This window comes from Leuciscus leuciscus (assembly GCF_965113295.1).
Source record: "Leuciscus leuciscus genome assembly, chromosome: 1".
NCBI classification, from domain to species: domain Eukaryota; kingdom Metazoa; phylum Chordata; class Actinopteri; order Cypriniformes; family Leuciscidae; genus Leuciscus; species Leuciscus leuciscus.
This window is the reverse complement of record NC_138725.1, coordinates 45,025,157-45,043,932: the sequence shown is the minus strand read 5'-3', so window position 1 is coordinate 45,043,932 and position 18,776 is coordinate 45,025,157. Positions and strand designations below refer to the sequence as shown.

Here is an 18,776-nt window from a genome sequence, read left to right as displayed (position 1 = left end):
GTCTACTTCTGTAATTGTAACTGTGCTTTGTTGCAATTTAAGGAAATATTTTTTACAAAGCATTATACTAGGCTTCCAGATATATGTAGTCTGGTCGAGCTGAAGCACCGAAACTTTATTAATTATGACTTAATTTTTTACTCAGAATTATCAAGAAATGCAAAGGTTATAACATGGATTAAATTTAAAGCAGGTTGCAGTATGTATGGCAATTAATTTAAAGCGTTTAAAGGCATTCCTTTTTTTATAAAAGCCACAAAACTTTACAAATCTACATTTACGTAAAACCTACTTAATTATAATCAAAATATTGTTACATACAAATTTTACCTTTTTGTTATAGAAACACCAAGCTTAACAAACTTTGTAAGTCAAAATAATAGTATATATTAATCATTTGGTTTGAAACATTTACATTAAAATGTTTTTTATATATATATATATATATATATATATATATATATATATATACTGTATATAAATTGCCAGTTTTTCATGTTAGAAGTAGCCTACATGAAATGATTTTAAATGTAGGCTACACCTTTTTGACTTAAAAAAAAAAAAATATTATTATTATTTTATGACAAGAACTATTTCTGACCTTACAAATTTTTGTTCAATACTTTGTCCAGTATAAACTGAACTGTACAAGTTGAACTGACTTAAACATATATATTTTTTTTTCATTGTAGGTCTTCTCTTCCATTTGATTACTGTAACAGCATACCGGGAATGGCCCATACGTTTCAGACCTTAATTTCATCACATTCCTCTTGATAAAGAACATGCTTGTAGTTGTCATATTAAACAGAAACATCAACGACAAAAAAACAAAACAAAAAAACAATTAGCGTTTAATTATTGATGGCTTGAAGCTCCTCCCCCTTGATTTCCTCCGTGTATTCCACAGGTGCCGCGCGCTGCTCTAGTGAACAGCTCTGAGGAAACGCCGCTTTCTATTCACATACTCTTCAACCCTTTTTATTCTCTTTCACTGTGACTTCCCGCACTGTCTCCGCAGTCATTTTCTCCCATGCTTCGTTATTTCGTCGAACAAACGACGTCTTTCGTTTTCTGTCATTTAAAAGACACCATCTCCCGTGTGTTGAGGCAGTAAGGGCTTCTGGAGAGGATGGCGGCTATCAAGAGGCTTTATCAGTGGTGTAAGAATCAGTGCGATGGATACAGAGATGTGACCATCAACAACATGAGCACATCTTTCAGAGATGGACTGGCCTTCTGTGCTCTCATCCACAAGTTCAGACCGGACCTCATGTAAGAGACGTTTATTTATAAACGGTCGTTGATTAGGATGCAGAAGTTGTTAACTAACTATGAGAGTAAAGTATACCAATACCAAGAGTTTTAAAAGGAGTGTGGGATGTTTAAACTTTTTAGTGTGGTCTATAGCTACTTTATGCAAAAAGTATTTGGACATTTACATTTGAATCTATGCCTGGTCACTATTAAGTATTTGGACACTTTCTGTGAACTTGAGGTGAACTGACTTCATGCATCCATTTGAGTGGCAGAAGAAAATGGCAAAGAAAAGTTAGTACACTCTAGCATCGTTTCTTTACAGGGTAAAATTAAGTGTTGATTACTAATTTGAGTTGTCCAACTTTCAGAGGGCACCGAATTATCCTACAATGAAATTATGACAGCAGATTCATGGGTAGTTGACATGCTGTGATCTTAAAATATTTTAAAAAGCGTTAAAGGATTTTTTAATTATTTTTGTAGCTTTTATGACTTAATATCCTGAGACTACTATAATATTTTAATGTAGTATGTGTATTTATCACATTTAGAGAACTATTTAAAATCAACTAGTGAAGGCAAAATGTAATTAAAAAAAACAAAAAAATGGTGAGAACTGACTGGTCAGGAGATTTACACTTTCTTTTGTACATTAAAATTGTTACATACATTTCTTTTGCTGCATCAATTCTGTTATTTTTGCCATAGCCTCAATAGACCTATTGCTTATGTTAAATATAAGTTTAATATTGTAGGTTTTGTGACCTTTAAAAGCTGTCACAATATTATGTTTAATTTAATATTTCTGTGTGCTTTAACTTATTTTAGCATCAACACTGTATTGTAACACTTCTCAAAGTGTCTATCTGGTGAGTAATGTCTTTGTTTTCTTTCAGAAACTTTGAGTCTCTCTCCAAAGACAATGTGTATTACAACAACCACTTGGTAAGTTATTCTGTTTGGCCTTGATCTTAGGAAACCACGACAAGACATGTCTGATGCAGAGTGACTCATTGCTTGCATGTTTTGCTGCCAATTCTAGCCCTATCCTGTACAGATGTGTGTCTGCTACTGTCCTGTGGTAATGCACACACTATTGAACCTTCTTTGAAAGATTTTTTTTTTGGAAACATGATGGCTGGATGTTTGTTTGTGACCCAGCCTTTTGTAGCAACATTCATGGATTGTTTGATTTGTCTCTTATTGACCTGAATAAAAGTGCTTGAGACCCTTTTCCCACTGCTTGTGAAATGCATGTGATCAAATTTTGCAGCAATCTCAAATGAGACTTGTTGCTCAGTAAAAGAGTCTATTGATCGGTCGAGTCTTGGAGCAATAGCTTTTGGCAGGATAAAGATATCCTTCAGTTTCTGCAGAAAGTAACTTTTAGCGACGCTGTCTAAAGTTTCAGACTTGTCCTGTGTGAACTTGGGACATAGAGAATAATTTTGTATCCCAAACCACCAAAATGTACTTTGGACTTAAAGTATTATTTTTCCCCATTGACCGAGTACTACACCCTCTTGATTGATTCAAAGATGTATTTATTCATTTGAAAGATTCCACGCTTTAAGCATTTTAACTATCACAGGCAACTTGTAATCTTCAATTTACTTCAAGAACAGTAGCTATCAGATTCAAATGAGAGTACATGGTATGTTGAAATTCTTTATTTGAATTAATTTTTTATTTACCCAGAAACTGGCTTCTCTTAGTGTATGTCTTGTATGGAAAATGTAATTTGTGTTTGAGTGTAGGGACACTGTCCGACCAGGACCGATGACCTAATTATTTTTCTTCCCTATCAGGAAGTGCTTATGAGAATGAGGTGGTGAGACGTGCCACAACTGGGACGCTGTCACAATGATGAGCTCTTTCTCTGGTTGCTTCCTCAGAGACTGTAAATTATAGGCCACACACTCTGAGATCTGTTACAAACCCTCACCACTTCTATAGGAAGCGGTCCGCTGTAGTTTGAACCCGAGCCGCGTGGAGTCTGTCAAGTTAATGCATTATAAAGAAGGGTGACAGTCATCCACAGGGTACCTGATCCTCTCTGTCAAGATTAACTTACCTCTGTGCATTTAAACACCAAAGAATAGCTGTTTTCCCAGTGTGCTTTGGTTAAACCCAGACAGTTTTTAACTGAAATGTTTATTTCATATCTGCTGTCATACATAAGATAAACAGGATGTTGCAGCTGCATCATGGAGGATGTGCCGCCCCTCCTCAGCTATCCTGTAAAATGAGTGTGTCCAGGTCAGACCTAAACAATGCCATCGTATCCTCTCTTCTGTCCCCGTTCCCAGGCCGCGGCGCGCACAGGAAATGTGCTATTCATTATGCACTCCCTTCTCGGGCCATCTTGATGTGGTGCCAGATTGTTCTGCTTGCTGGCCTATTCTATTTTTGACGACTCCTTTTTTTTGTGTGCCTTGTCTGTGTTTACAACTAACCGGCCAAGTTCCTTTCCCCCGGAAAACCATTGCCACAGCGTGATATTGGCGGCCTAAAACAATCATATGAGGTCATGTTGAATGAGGATGTTCAGTGGTTGTTGTTATAAACACAGGGAGTCGTGTGTGTGCTCGTCTTTTTATAGTTGTGGTTGTCTAATTGCTGTTTTCTTTTGCATGGATTATGTGGCGTTGTGAACTTAATGGCTGATTTCTGTCGTGTGATGTGCTCCAGGCGTTCCGTGTGGCTGAAGACCATCTGGGAATCCCAGCTCTTCTAGATGCAGAGGACATGGTGGCGTTGCCTGTCCCAGACAGACTCAGCATCCTCACATATGTCTCACAGTACTATAATTACTTCCACGGCCACTCACCAAGTAAGACTGAGTTCACCATTTTTATTAACTGTGTAAATGTCTTAGCTTGACTCATAACTTGATCCAACTGCCCATAGTTGAGAATATTGCATTGTGGGATGCAGTATTCCTCTCAGGCTAGGTCTTCCTCTCAGGCTAGGTCTATGTTGTTAATCCAAAAAATACATATGAAAGCACATCCATTTCTCAATGTTTTGTCCTTTCCACACTCAGACAGATTTTTAAAAACTGAGCTTTTTGAAGTTTACATGACAACGTTTTTAACAAAAATCTTGTGTTTTGGCCGTTCACTATACGACAATGGTATTTGGGGTCTGAAAACACAAACTTTTGGAAATGGGATTCAAAGTGCAAGTTTTTGAAAACGAAATGAACGTCTCTGTGTAAACTACAAAAACGACACTTACAAAAGTGACATCGCCAACTTCTGTCCTGACATGAATACAGCATTTAGTCGTTTTCACAGATCCTTGTGCAAGGGGATCGTTTTGACAATGTTGTCCTTACACAGAAAAACGCAAAAGGAAGCTTTTCTGTTTTTACTACATCGTTGTTGTACGAACAACATCTAAGTGGATACCTTTAAAAACACTGGGTCTCATTCACTAAGCATGCGTACTCACAAATTTGTGCGTGAAATGGACTTGTTTAAAATTGTAATAAAATGTATTCAAAATTTACGCTAATTAGGAAACCACACGTACACAAAAAGCACTTACTCTGTACAGCTTTATATTTCATCCTAACACAACTATAATTATATTGAAGTATGTTGCATTAATTGTATTTTATATAATACATGTATTAAATTATATAATAAAATTATGAAAAAATTTAATTTCATCTTAAATGCATTCCATAGTTAAAAAGTAAGAAAATGCATTATAGCTTCAGCTGAGAAGTTTCTCTGAATAACGCAGATATATGTGTGTATATGTACAGCTGGCTAATGAGAGGTCTGTAATTTGGCTCTGTATAAAAGGTGTTTATTGTGAGAACTGGTTAGAATGGCACACTTGGCATTGCTCGTGGGTCGGGCGAGAGCGCGTCTGCGAACAGCGGAAAGTTTGACGAGATTGACAAAAGGCTGAAAGGAAAGCGGATTTAATTTTGTTGTGTTTTAGTATGTTTAGTGACACGTCTTGTACGTATAGATGTTTATACCCTTATGTGCCTGATATTTGCTGTTCACTTTCACAGTGTTGCAAAGATAAATGTTACTTTGCAAGAATGTAAATATAAAGATTGTACAGAGATGAAATAATTGTAATAATAATAAAAAAATAAAAGAATTGTGCGAGGAGAATAGCATGAGGACTTTGTCTTGTTTCTCTATCATCTCAGTGAGCTTCTATTACTATTATCCATGCGCAGTAAGCTTTGTTTTCTGATGTTTTAGTATGGATGAGAAAGCACTTGCTTTCGTGGACGGAGAGCGTTTTGAAAATAATTTACCTGGATTAATGCAGACATAGCGTTAGTGTGGTCCGCTGTATAAGGCACATTTTGATTATTCTATGCATACAAAAAGTTTGCATTCTGTGCACAGTATACTGCAAAAATAATGGTAGTGCATGATTAGAAAAATGCAGTGTATTCATATTTCTAAGACTTTCTTCTCAATGGTCTCTTATTTTCAGTCGGGGGAGTAGGAGGTATCAAGCGGCATGCTGAGGACTCAAAGGAGGTGCCATCAGAGAAGAAGAATCTGCCTGTGGTTGCCAAAAACCACAATCTCAAAACAAATACAGAGAACCGTCGTCCTCAAACCGAAATGCCAAAAAGTATCAGAGACAACCATCCTCCATCTCTTAACATCCAGAAAAGTGCTCCAGAGAAGCACGTTCTAGCTGATCCAGCTCGGCAGACTGGCACAGACTGGCAGAAATCTCCAGGGGCGAAATGTGTGCAGGCGCCCGTCGCACCACTCAGAGCGAGATCTCCACAACCACACAGAGCTGCTGAGAAGGTGTCAATTTGCCTATCCCTTGATTATTCAACATACAAAAATGACTGGTCTTCAGACCTAGTTATAAACGGATGAGTTTAGAATGATTCAGTCATGATTTGGGAAATTGATTTTTAGTTTGGAATGTTTTCATTCTTCTGATCTTTTGTAGAAAACTGTTTTGGCGGAGAGCTCAAATAAAACCGGCACATTGAACAGTGAGTGTGCAGTATGTGGAAATCATGTGCATTTGGTCCAGAGGCACCTGGTAGATGGGAAACTTTACCACCGGAGCTGCTTTAAGTGAGTTTTCATTGGTGGTGCTTGGGAAGCATGGCTATTATTGCTCATAAACATTAAGTATGGCAATTTGGCATGTACTGTAACTTTTGTAAGTTATTTTATTGCAATGTACACTTCTAATTTAACACAATTGTAAAGTACTGTAACTTTTTTTTAATTATTGTTATTATTATTGATTTCACTCTCTCTTAAACAGGTGTAGTGTATGCTATGGCACACTGAAATCTGGGGCATATAAACTGGGAGCAGACACTGGCTCACTGGTCTGCACTATTCACCAACATGCCCAAAATGGCTTCAAGCCTATGGTTAAGCCTTTTAAGAGCAGTGGCTTTACACTCGCTGATTTGGTACCCAAATCTGACTGTGGAGATCAGCCATCTTCACAGCGCTACACCTCAGTGTTATCTACACCCGTCAAGGCTGTGCCCAGACCAGTGGAGCTCAGTCTCGCTCCGCAGTCATGGACGGCCTCTGCTCAGAGGACTCAGGCAGCCAGGCAGAAGTTCTTTCAATCCTGTGGCCCAGCAGCAGAGCACCGGCCCACCGCAAGACCGCAGTCAGGCCCCTCAGAGTCCATCACCAATCAGAACGCCAGTCTGAAGATGGAGGAGGAAGTCCGAACCAGTGCACTGACAAATGGAAAACAACTCCTTGAAGGAAACCGAAATAACAACAATGCACTTAATAAGGACCCAGGAGCACACCGGCAGTGAGTGACTAACTAATTATTGCTGTCATGGTTTAAAGTATTATTGATCAGTGATCAACAATTTCTCAGGTGAAAAATTAGCTATTTGATTTTTTTCACACCAGAAATGTACCTCTACATGATTTTTAAAGTGTGGGTTGTTTGTCATTGTTCATAAATGCTGGGTATTTTGGTTTTGGTATTTTTCAAAAGAGGTTCTAGACGAGTTCTAGTTCTAAAAAAAAAAAAAAGTGTAAAACATTGCTTAACTTAAGATTTTACCTGACCTTAAAGACAAACTATAATTAAAGCTGCAAGCAGCGATGAAAGGGCCCTCGCACCCGTGCCATCGTCACTCGTTGGCTTTAGGAAGACAGAGCATGGTTGGGCAATGTGCATTTAAGGAGGTATACAGTATATAGTAGTTGCTAGCATGTTTAGTATGTTTTTAGCATGCTTAGTACACAATAGGTATGTGGTTAGTACTGCATTACTGTGTTAACCAGTTCAGTTTCTGTTGGCAGTAGGTGGGGTTATATATCTGAATATTGCTTTGTAGATGTGTTCAGTGCAGGACTTTTATGAAGTCTGTGAAGTTTGGGGCAGATTGGATATTGTATGTTTGAGTTACAACAACTTCCTTTAGCATTTCTAACATGCTTTAGAACTTAGCTATGTGTTTCTAGCATGTTTCTTGCATGTTACATATTAAGTTTGGGGCAGATTGGACATTCCATGCCTGTGTTACAGCAAATTCCTATTTAATTGCAGCAATAGCATGCTTTAGCAATTAGCTAAGTGTTTGCTAGCATGTTTTAGCATGTTTCTAGAATGTTGTTAGCATGTTTAGCACTTGCTGGCACTTTTTTATATGTTATTAGGAGTCCACAACAGTGTTTAACATGTCACTTCCTGTTGCCAGCAGGTGGCGCTTTGACTGTAACTGAATATGAGCATTGTAATGTGTTCAAGACAGAACGCTTATCAAAAGTGTGAAGTTTGGCGCAGATTGGACATTGCCTTCTTGAGTAACAACAACATCCTGTTTCATTATATTAGCATGCTTTAGCACTTAGCTTAGTATTGCTAGCATGTTTTAACATGTTTCTAGCATGTTTAGAAGTCAATGGTATTTTTAACATGTTGCTAGAACGGCATCAACGTGTTAAACATGACACTTCCTGTTACCAGTAGGTGGCGCTATTACTATAACTGAATATTCTCATGTAGATGTGTTCAGGCCATGACTCTTATCAAACGTGTGAAGTTTGGGGCAGACTGGACATTCCGTGCCTGTGTTACAGCAAATTCCTATTTAATTGCAGTATTAGCATGCTTTAGCACTAAGCTAAGTGTTTGCTAGCATGTTTTAACATGTTTCTAGTATGTTGTTAGCATGTTTAGCACATGCTGGAACTTTTTTATATGTTATTAGGAGTCCACAACAGTGTTTAACATGTCACTTCCTGTTGCCAGCAGGTGGCGCTATGACTGTAACTGAATATGAGCATGGTCATGTGTTCAGGACAGAACGCTTATCAAACGTGTGAAGTTTGGCGCAGATTGGACATTGCCTTCTTGAGTAACAACAACATCCTGTTTCATTGAATTAACATGCTTTAGCACTTAGCTAAGTTTTGCTAGCATGTTTTAACATGTTTCTAGCATGTTTAGAAGTCAATGGCATTTTTAACATGTTGCTAGAACGGCATCAACGTGTTAAACATGACACTTCCTGTTACCAGTAGGTGGCGCTATTACTATAACTGAATATTCTCATGTAGATGTGTTCAGGCCATGACTCTTATCAAATGTGTGACGTTTGGGGCAGATTAGACATTCCGTGCCTGAGTTACAGCAAATTCCTATTTAATTGCAGTAATAGCATGCTTTAGCAATTAGCTAAGTGTTTGCTAGCATGTTTTAGCATGTGTCTAGTATGTTGTTAGCATGCTTAGCACTTGCTGGCACTTTTTTATATGTTATCAGGAGTTCACAACAATGTTAAACATGTCACTTCCTGTTGCCAGCAGGTGGCGCTATGACTGTAACTGAATATGAGCATGGTCATGTGTTCAGGACAGAACGCTTATCAAACGTGTGAAGTTTGGGGCAGATTGGACATTCCATGCCTGAGTTTCAGCAACTTCCTGTTTCATGGCGAAACATCGAAATTTGTCAGGCCGCCGAGGACCCGCCCTTCGACGAAAACTCAAGATCTTCGCAATTTAACGTCGCAAAGGCCTTAAGATTACACTCACCAAATTTGAAGATGATCAGATTAAAACTGTAGGAGGAGTTCGTTAAAGTATGAGGCATGAAAATGGCAAAAACTGCACAAAAATCTGAGAGGAAGTTGAAAATGGCTGACTTCCTGTTGTGTTTAGGGCTACGCTCCAAGAGACTTTTTTGTAGGTATTAGGTCCTTACATGTATGTACCGAATTTCGTAAACGTACGTGGAACATAGCGGGAGGCGCACTCCGTTGAACTTTTATAGGTGGCGCTATCGAGCCATTTTGCCCCGCCCAATTCTGAAACCTATATCAGATGTAAATTTTCGCCAGTTCTGACACGTGTGCAAAGTTTCGTGAGTTTTCGAGCATGTTTAGGCCCTCAAAAATGCGATTAAATGCGGAGAAGAATAATAATAATAATAATAATAAACAGAGCAATTCCAAGAGGGTCCTCACACCATCGGTGCTCGGGCCCTAAAAAGCTTTAATGAATGCTTGGTGAGAAATTGGATCATATGTTTTAAGTAGGCAAATAATTGCCGTTCAGTTCACCGCCATTCAAATGTTTGGGGTCTGTACACTTTTTTTATTTTATTTATTTTTTTGGAAAGTGTCTTTTATGCTCGCCAACGCTGTTTATTTGATCAAAATAGTTAAAATTGTAATATTGTTAAATCACAATTTAAAGTAACTTTTCTATTTTAATATTTAAGAGTTTTATTTCTGTGGCCAAGCTGAATTTTCAGCATCATTACTCCAGTCTTCAGTAGCTATGTTTCCATCAACTTGTCAATCGAATTATCTGAAGTTCGGTAAAAAAAATCATGTGAATAAAGCTTGTGAAAGTGTGTTTCCATCAAACGGCTTTAAAGCGAATAAAAACCTGTGCGTAATGACGTCACATGCTGTTTTGCGATCAAATTGGTATATCGAATTGATTTGAGACATTTTAAGGTGTTTCCATTCATTTTCGCACTGAATCGCACAACATTCAAGCAAACATTTGCGAACAAAGTTTTGCTAGACAAAATGGATTGTGCCATCTACCAACAAATGATCAATATTGCACAAGTTGTAATAGTGCAGAGTCCTGCGCGGGTCCATTTTTGGAGACCCGCCCGTACCCGCAAAGTTCAGCACCAGATCTGACCCGTGCCCGCGATAAATCGCACACAAGCTAATATCATTCCATTTAAAGTGCTTTATTTTTTATCTCGCACCTCTCTCAACATCACAATAGCCTCATGAATGGGCTAATGAGCGCGAAAGTGCGCTTTGTTTTGGGCCATGATTCAAGTAGCCTAGGCTACCTCCAGTTCACGCGCGGGCGCCTCTCCGTGTCCTGATTATTGCCTGCTACATTTAGCTCTTATTTATTAAATCCAAGGAAAATGGTTGATTAAACATTGGTTAAAATTAAGATACAATTAATACAAAACGAAATTCACTTTAAAGAAAGTCTTTCTACAAAAACAAACTTAATAAAGTGGTCAAAATCATGTCTGCCCACTCCATTTGTCTCCCGATATTCGGGATCATCTTATCTTATTCATGCTTTTTTCACTTTTCATATAATCAACATGAAATTTTAAACAAATATATATATATAATTTTATTTAAACATGAATATGAAACTAAATAGTTTTTTAATGACTGGGCTACAACACATAGGCTTATTAGCCTGCCCTACAATCATTGAATATTATTTTGCTTGATTGACGGGTTTTTATTTAAAAGAAAGAGCGTAGCCTACACAATACTTAGGCCTACTAAAATATATTTAATATTATTTTATTGCATTTGTATTAGTTGTTTGAAGAGTAAAAAAAAAAAAAAAAACGGTCGATCTTAACGCAAGTTTACAACCGGCCAGTCGGTCGGACTAAAAGGGGAAACAAATTAATTGGGTCGGTCCTAAATTGACAGGATCGGTCGGGTAATGGCAAACAAGAATATTTTTAAGGATGCCCAAAACACATATTTGCGAGTGTGTAATGGCAATTTAGACATTCAAATATTGCACATATTTTTCATCTGCTACCCGCCCGCAAGGAGTTCATTATCCGCCCGCATCCCCGCCTGTGAACTTTAGGAATGTCACAATCCACCCGTTTTAGCCACTTTTATGCGGGTACCCAACCCATTGCAGGACTCTAGGTGCTTATGTGACAGCTGATAGCGACATTATTTGACTATTATGGCATTTCTTAGATTTTTGCTATAATAGCCGTTTTATTTTTCTGTTAAATTAAATTCAAAAAGTATCTCGTCTCCTCGTTTGTCCACTTTGTTGACACCGGCCATGTGTGCAAACCAGACAGTATATAATGGGTACAAACTGGGTGGAAATTAACTAAAACTTCTTCTTTTGTGGCGGGTTGTACCCATAAAATCACCTAAAACTTAATCGCAATCCATTATTTATTCGGCAAATAACGTTTCCATCAGCGTTTATCACATAAATCGTACATCGATCAAGATAAAAATCCGATGAGACCGACCGTATTTCATTTTAGTCGATATTCAAGAAATTCAATCGAATTTTACTGTTTCCATAAGGCATTTTTCATTCGATATCACATAATTCGGATAAAAACGTGTTGATGGAAACATAGCTAGTGTCACATGATCCTTCAGAAACCATTCTAATATGATGATTTGCTGCTCAAGAAACATTTATTATCAATGTGTTGTGCTGCTTAATATTTTTGTAGAAACTCTGGTAAGTTTAATAACTTACCACATATGTTTATTTTTTGGGGGAATGATCAAAACTCAAACGTGGCAGAATATGTGTATGTGTATATATAAAACATACTGAACCCGAACTTTTGAAAGGTAGTGTCAGTATATCTGGTTCATATATTGTACGTATGATCATGGTGTGAATTCTGTATGTCTCACACAGGATACAAATCAGATGCTCTTCTGCTGAGGACTCCAGCTGGAGGCAGGAGTTACACGGACGAGATGCAACAGAAAGGAGCTTGTATCAGGCCACTCCATCCAGCCCTGCTAGCAGCATGAACAGCAAAGAATCCTCCTACCTCAGTGCCATCAGCAAGGAGCGCAGCAGACCTCCATCCCTGCTGCTTTCTACTGCCAAAGGTGGTGTTCGCTCACAGATGACCTTTGCTTATATGGATTGTGGTCTTTTTTTAAAATGGTTTCTAAAGGTCACATGGGAAATATTTCCATAAACATACGGAATAAGTACGAGATGAGAACATAGGCAGGAAAGCGGTTAAATTAAGCCATGGGCTAGCATCCATTGTTTTTTTTTTTGTTTTTTTTTCTCCATGTAGTCAGGAAGATTGAATCTTAAGACTGATTTCTGCCCTGCAGTATTTTAATCCTTTCTGTTTGACGGCACGGCTTCAAATGGCATAATTTGATATTGTGCGACTCGTGCTTTTTGTTTGCCATAATTTTTCCCTCTGCTTCAGCCAAAGATGTTCAGAGCTGCAACGCCCCAACTGACTGGAGATCAAAGCCAAAGGCAGCTCCAAATGGACCAAGACTAAAGTAAGTTCGATCAGCCTAGTTCTCCCTAATGCTTTCTAATCCACACGAGGGGAAGCAGGCAAAGTCACTCGGGTGTGAGCTGCAATGACACTTCAGAGCTGGAGTACTGACAGTGGGGCCTTTCATGTATCCATTCTCTAGCCGGCGGATGCCTACTGCCTCCCCGATAGTGTTTGACTGCCTCCGAGTGCATCCGCTCGCTTTATCCCCAATCCTCAGCAGTCCCAAGGAGTGCTGCGCCTAAACCAGCCCCCTCTGAAACACTAGACTCTTACTTTGAGTTCCTATGATCATTCTTTTAACTTTGTTTGCGTCTACTGTATCTAAGGTGAGCATCGGCTTATGCTGGTTTGGAATGATGATTTTGAGTCTTAGTCCTGTTGTAGTGAAGTTATTTTGCTTTTTGTAGATCTCATGGTAATGCCAAGGATGTCCTGTTGACTTGTGGAAAAAACAAAAGTGAACATTGTTTGAAGGTCCAAGATACTTCAAGAGCTCCAACCTCCTCTATATCAAACAACTCTCATTGCTCCAACAATGTTGCCTTGAAAACTGAAAAGGAACAGTTGCAAGGGACTTGGGGTAAGCCAGTCACATCAACCTTAACGGCAAACCTCAAATACTAGATGTACCTTGAACACTGCATGAAGTTTACCTCTTTATTTCCCTCTCAGTTCAAAATGGAGCACATACATCACCAGGTTCTTCTGCCCCTATCCAGCCATTCAGTCCTCTTATCTCATGTTTGGGAGAGACTTGTCGTGGGCAGGGTAAGTCCAGGCCACATCAGCTGCAGCATGGTAAGATTTACGTTTATGATGATCATACTTTTCTTCTGACCACAGGTTTGAAACCCGACTGTTCCTTGTCCTCATGTGTCTTGCCCTCTCAGTCCTGTCACAAACCTTCATCTCCAAAACAAACTCGCTGCAGGTCGGCGATGTCCAGTAAGCATTTTCTAAACTTATGGTAACAATTATTTTTTATTATTAAACCTTAACGGAATGGTTCACATGATGAAATTCATTGCTTTTTATCTTATTGTAGTTAGTGAATCACCATCTATACCACTTGTATAGAAAACAGAAGCATGGTCTGTTTGTTGAATAAAAAAAAATTTATTTAGCAATTTATGCAATTTATGCATATTTCGTGTCCATGTTTTGCGGAGCCCCTAAAAGGGACATGGTGATGGGGAAAAAAGTTTTGAAATAAATTTTTTTCCCACCACCATGTCTCTGGGCTCTGTAATGTTTAGCCTTCAGCTTTTCATACCTCCAAAAAAGTTTTGTCTTTTTAAATCATTTTAGGTTACGACAATGGAAATATTTCATCCAAAAATGGCTTGCTGCTTGAAACGAGGTCGCCTTCTGTAAGTTTTTGAAAATGTTGTATACTGTCCTTTGCCAAATGATCAAATATCTCATCACCATGGTTTATATAATGTGTTTTTTCAGATAAAGCCTTGCCGCATCACACCAGATCAGATCTCAAAAGAGCTACAGGACATTGAGAACAATCTGAATGATTTGGAGAATGAAGGTGTGGAGCTGGAGATGAGACTTCGCATTTATGAAGAAGGTATAAGATTAGATTAGTAGTTCATGTAATGATTGTGTTCCTCATTTCTCTAAGTTGAAGAAAAATTTGAAGGTCCCGTTCAAGGTTGTTTAGGACAAAATAAGCTGTTTGGGAGATCAGATGTTCCTTGTGGTGCTATTCAAGATTGTGTTTTACACGGCATGTTGCAGCACCTTGTGTGTGTGTGTGTGTGTGTGTGTGGGTGGTTCATTGAGTTCTGTGAGACGCGCACTCATTCCAAACCTGTTAGCTGAGCCCATCCACCTGGGAGTCAGAATTTCGATGTAGCCTTTAGGGGAAGGCTGTGGCCAATAAAAGGCTCTCGATTCCAGCAGCCAGGGCCAAATGAGGCGAGGCGCAGAGGAAGCTCCCTCTCCTCCTGTGGGATGCTGGGATGAAAATGGAGAAGAGGCGGTGGGCTCCAATGAGAGGCTGCTTGCTGTGTGGGGCAAGGGCACTTGATTGGCTCTTTTCAAGGTCACCATGGCACAGTAATATCATCTCCAGTCACCTGTCCTGCTGCTAGCAGCCGGTGGGATTTCATAGAACCTGACTGCCTCTCGCTCCCACCAAGGCCAAAACCACCACTTGATGAAATTAAGTTTGTGTGTGTGCGTGTATGATTGTACTTGTATGTTTTTTGTACCACCTCAAGGCAATGTCAATGGAAAACATGCTTTTTAGACCGTATTACAGTGCTCTATTAGGAGACAAATAGAATTCAATCATAGCTCAAATAGAAGTTGAAAGTGAGTATTTGGAGATGCCCGTCTCCAGAGCACTTTAAATTGTGGCCTCCGGTGGGGTGTCTCTTATGTGGTTGGATGTGAACAGTGCATTTAGGACCCTGGTGTCCTTGGTAACTTTGGACTGTTTTACAGAGGGTCATGGGGACCTTCTGATGGATCCCTTGATGGTGGACTGGTTTAACCTGATTCGGAAAAAACAAAGCTACATCCGCAGGGAATCAGAGTTGATGTACATGTAAGTGATCCCTTATACTGTATTCACCAATTGTAATTTCGTCTAGCTGTCTTAATTTTGGATGAAAACATTTCCAAAATTTGTAATATTGACTAATAAACAATAAGGGAGAAAAGAGACTAGTGTGTCTGCTTGCTGTCAAATTTGGTCCTTACAGATCTCAATCTCTTTCAGAGCAAGAACACAGGATCTGGAGGAGCAGCAGCCGGGAGTAGAAGGAGAGCTCAGGAGGTTAATTAATAAACCGGGTAAAAATGAAGCCAGGTTAACTACTGTAAATATTACTCGTCAACTTTTTTTGCCATTAGCAATGGACAGGTGATATAGGGGGAGTTAACAATGTCAATGAAATGGTTTATTTGTGTTAAGAACCTTCCAGTGATCATGCTGGATTAATGTCAAACTGGAATTTTTTTCATTTTGCACTGTAAAAAAAAGAAAGAAAAAAAGTTGAGTGAACTTAAATAAAGCAACTAGCTACAAAGCATTTGAGTTCTCAACTTCAATAGTTGTAGTTGTGCCAACCGATTTTAATTTTTTTTTTTTTTTTTAGTTCTTCCAAATTAATATTAAGGTAAATCAACTCTCCCCTGCAATGTAGAAATATATTGGTTTAACTTTGTTACCTGGTTGCCTTCATTTTGAGTTCATTGAAATAAAAAATTTGAGTTACTACAATGGTGATTGGTTTAATCAACAGAAACTTGATTTAACAAATGAAAAAAAAAATTTGTGATAAATCATGAAAATTATTTCTTACAGTGAACATCAAGACCTTAAGTACTGTGAAATTATTTCATTGCAATCCATTTAAAATAATATTTCTTAATATAGAACCATATGGAAAATTTTAATTGTATGACCCTCGTCTCAATCAGTGCAAAGGGACTTGCATTGCACTCAAGGAATACATTATTTACAAATTAATGTCTTACAATATGGCAAAATAAATAATAATGTTTATTTATTAAAGGGTTAACCGTATGCTCTGCTCTAAACTTTCATAAATTACAATGAGCTTTTTAATTTTGCTTTGAGTGGCATGTTTTCACTCTTTGGTTGCTATGTTAAGTCTGCATTTAGAAATGAGCACAAATTATAAATAAATCTTATTCATAGATCTCTTGTGACACATGGAGCCAGTTCTCAGACCTGTCTGTTGCTTCAAATAATTCATTGTGATTTTAACAGGATTTGATACAAAGTGAAATCAACATGTCAACTCTTCCATAAAAAAGGAAAAATGTAATAGCAGTAGTACTAGTTTAGTATGATTGGTCTCATTTTGCATGTTTTACAAGACTGTGTAAAAGCCATAACGTGCGTGTTGCTCAGGTATTCCCTACTTTGTGGGGACACAGTTTGGTCCCTGTGGAAAAAACCCGGCTTATAAATCATACTAAAATGTTTTTTGAAAATCTAAAATGCTGAAAGTTTTCTGTGATGGGTAGGGTTAGTGTAAGGGGATATAATATAGTACGTACAGCATAAAAATCATTGAAAGGTCCCCATAAAACTTGGAAACCCAATGTGTTTGTGTGTCCGGCTGTTAGAACATCTCAAGACTCTGGATGAGAAGAGGAGGGAAACAGAGCTGTTGAACAGACTGATGAAGATCGTGAATGACAGGAACGCCATTGTTGAGGGGCTGGAGGAGGACAGGTTACGGTAAGTCCTGAAGAAACCACACTACCAATGAAATGCTATACTTTCTGAGTGCAACTGCAAGTGAAGATTAACCACATTTAAAAGTTGCACATTTGTAAATGTAATTCTGCCAAGTAAATGTAATGTCACATTTCAAGGGAGGAGGAGGAAGATCAACAGTTGAACGAAATGATGCAAAGACTAGGTGAGAACTTTTGCTCTCGTTGTTTTGATCTTGTCAAGTCTACTCTGAGCTTGAATCGGCGGAGAACATTTTGATGAAAACGTTCTTTGTTTCTGTCTGGGTGCAGGTCTTCAGAAGTTTAAAAACAAACATAAGTCGTCCTTCTCAAAGCTGTTTAGACGGAGAAGTAAAAAAGCCTCAATGGGAGAGTGAACTTCAGATCTACTGGAGTGCAGTGATCCAGATCTTGTCCAGTGATCCAAGTCCAGATTTCACCTAAGAAGGTTTGGGACTAAGAATCACAACTCTATCAAGCGGCTCAGTGAGGTAGTTTGAGTTCTTGGAGCAAAATGTTTCTTTAATAGCCTAACACTTTTGTTCTTTTTTAAAATTATTACTCTGATCATGTTCTGATAGTTTTCACTTATTTTATTTAGCTAATACTAGTTCTAATTATTTGTTTTAAGTGTTAAACACGTTTGATCCTGCAGTATGTGCTAATGTTTGCCTTCGCTTTAAATGTGTGGGCTAGTTTGAATAATTGTTAAAAATGTATGCTGCTTTTTTTTCTTCCACCCCCACTTGTTCAGACATATAAATGGTAACTTATATTAGCAGATAAACAGATGTCCAAGATTGGCTGAAGCATGCTTCTTGACTGTGATCCAAGAATCTGTGGAGCATCTTAATTTAACCCCAACTTCCAAAAAAAAGAAAAAAGTTGAACTGTGCTGCCTGCTAAATCTAGTGTCTTCAAGATAGTGCATGCAGTGACCTGAAGGGGGCACTATGAGCTTGCATGCATTTCTATCAGTTTTCCAGTTATTTTATATTCCTGAGAATGCTAAATCAAGCTGGAGATTAGACAGCAGAGGAACTTGTGTGCTGTAGAGGCGCGGATTATTGGTCTATTAAACCTAGCTCAATTAAAACTGTTCCTCATTTAACTTATCTAAGAAATATAGTCTTTCCACAGATGTCTTTTACATGGTGTTTAAATGGAAGTATTTGACCAAACTGTTTTTAAAAAACCCACTGACGGAATGTTTTAAGAAGTTTTTAAAGTTCTTTTGAGAGATGCTTACAAATGGATATGCTTATTTATTGTATATTTGACTTTTAAAATGAGTTATCCAATAAATCTTAATGAAATTTCTTAGTGTATTGCACCAGCAACTGTTTTCATGCTCACAATCTCTGAATTTCAGATGTCCGCACGTGAATTGCGAGGCCCAAAAACGTTAAACGGAAAACCCCATCCATGCAGAAATGGTCAGAAGTGCACAATAACCAAAATGCCCAGTTTATCCCACGCTTCCAGTCGGTTCCCTTCTCCGAAAATTAAAATGACACCACGCTCGCTGCAGCAAACATAATTGTTGTTCCTATCATTGCTCGTGCTGTAAAACGGCCGTTTATACAGCCATCATTTAATATGGGTTTTAGTAAAATGCATTAAGATAATTTACTCACATTTAATATCATGCCACTGCTTACAGGCCATCCATCCCCAATTTAAGATGCATGAAATTGTGATCATGAACTTGGAACACCATCTCTCTCTAGCTGAGAGGAGCCGAGGAG

At 38.4% G+C, this 18,776-nt stretch overlaps 1 protein-coding gene across 1 annotated transcript; it reads left to right on the top strand.

The window, feature by feature from the left end:
• The first annotated feature begins 642 nt into the window (after window positions 1-642).
• On the top strand, window positions 643-18,348 carry micall2a (mical-like 2a). Its single transcript, XM_082189182.1, has 18 exons — window positions 643-1,275; window positions 2,157-2,205; window positions 3,952-4,093; window positions 5,734-6,062; window positions 6,214-6,344; window positions 6,541-7,056; window positions 12,180-12,379; window positions 12,718-12,796; window positions 13,206-13,378; window positions 13,471-13,566; window positions 13,642-13,743; window positions 14,107-14,168; window positions 14,254-14,377; window positions 15,259-15,361; window positions 15,536-15,609; window positions 16,915-17,029; window positions 17,167-17,213; window positions 17,320-18,348. Exons 1-18 carry the CDS (start codon window positions 1,133-1,135, stop codon window positions 17,403-17,405), a joined length of 2,571 nt encoding a protein of 856 aa, XP_082045308.1. The 5' UTR covers window positions 643-1,132; the 3' UTR covers window positions 17,406-18,348.
• The last annotated feature ends 428 nt before the right edge of the window (window positions 18,349-18,776 follow it).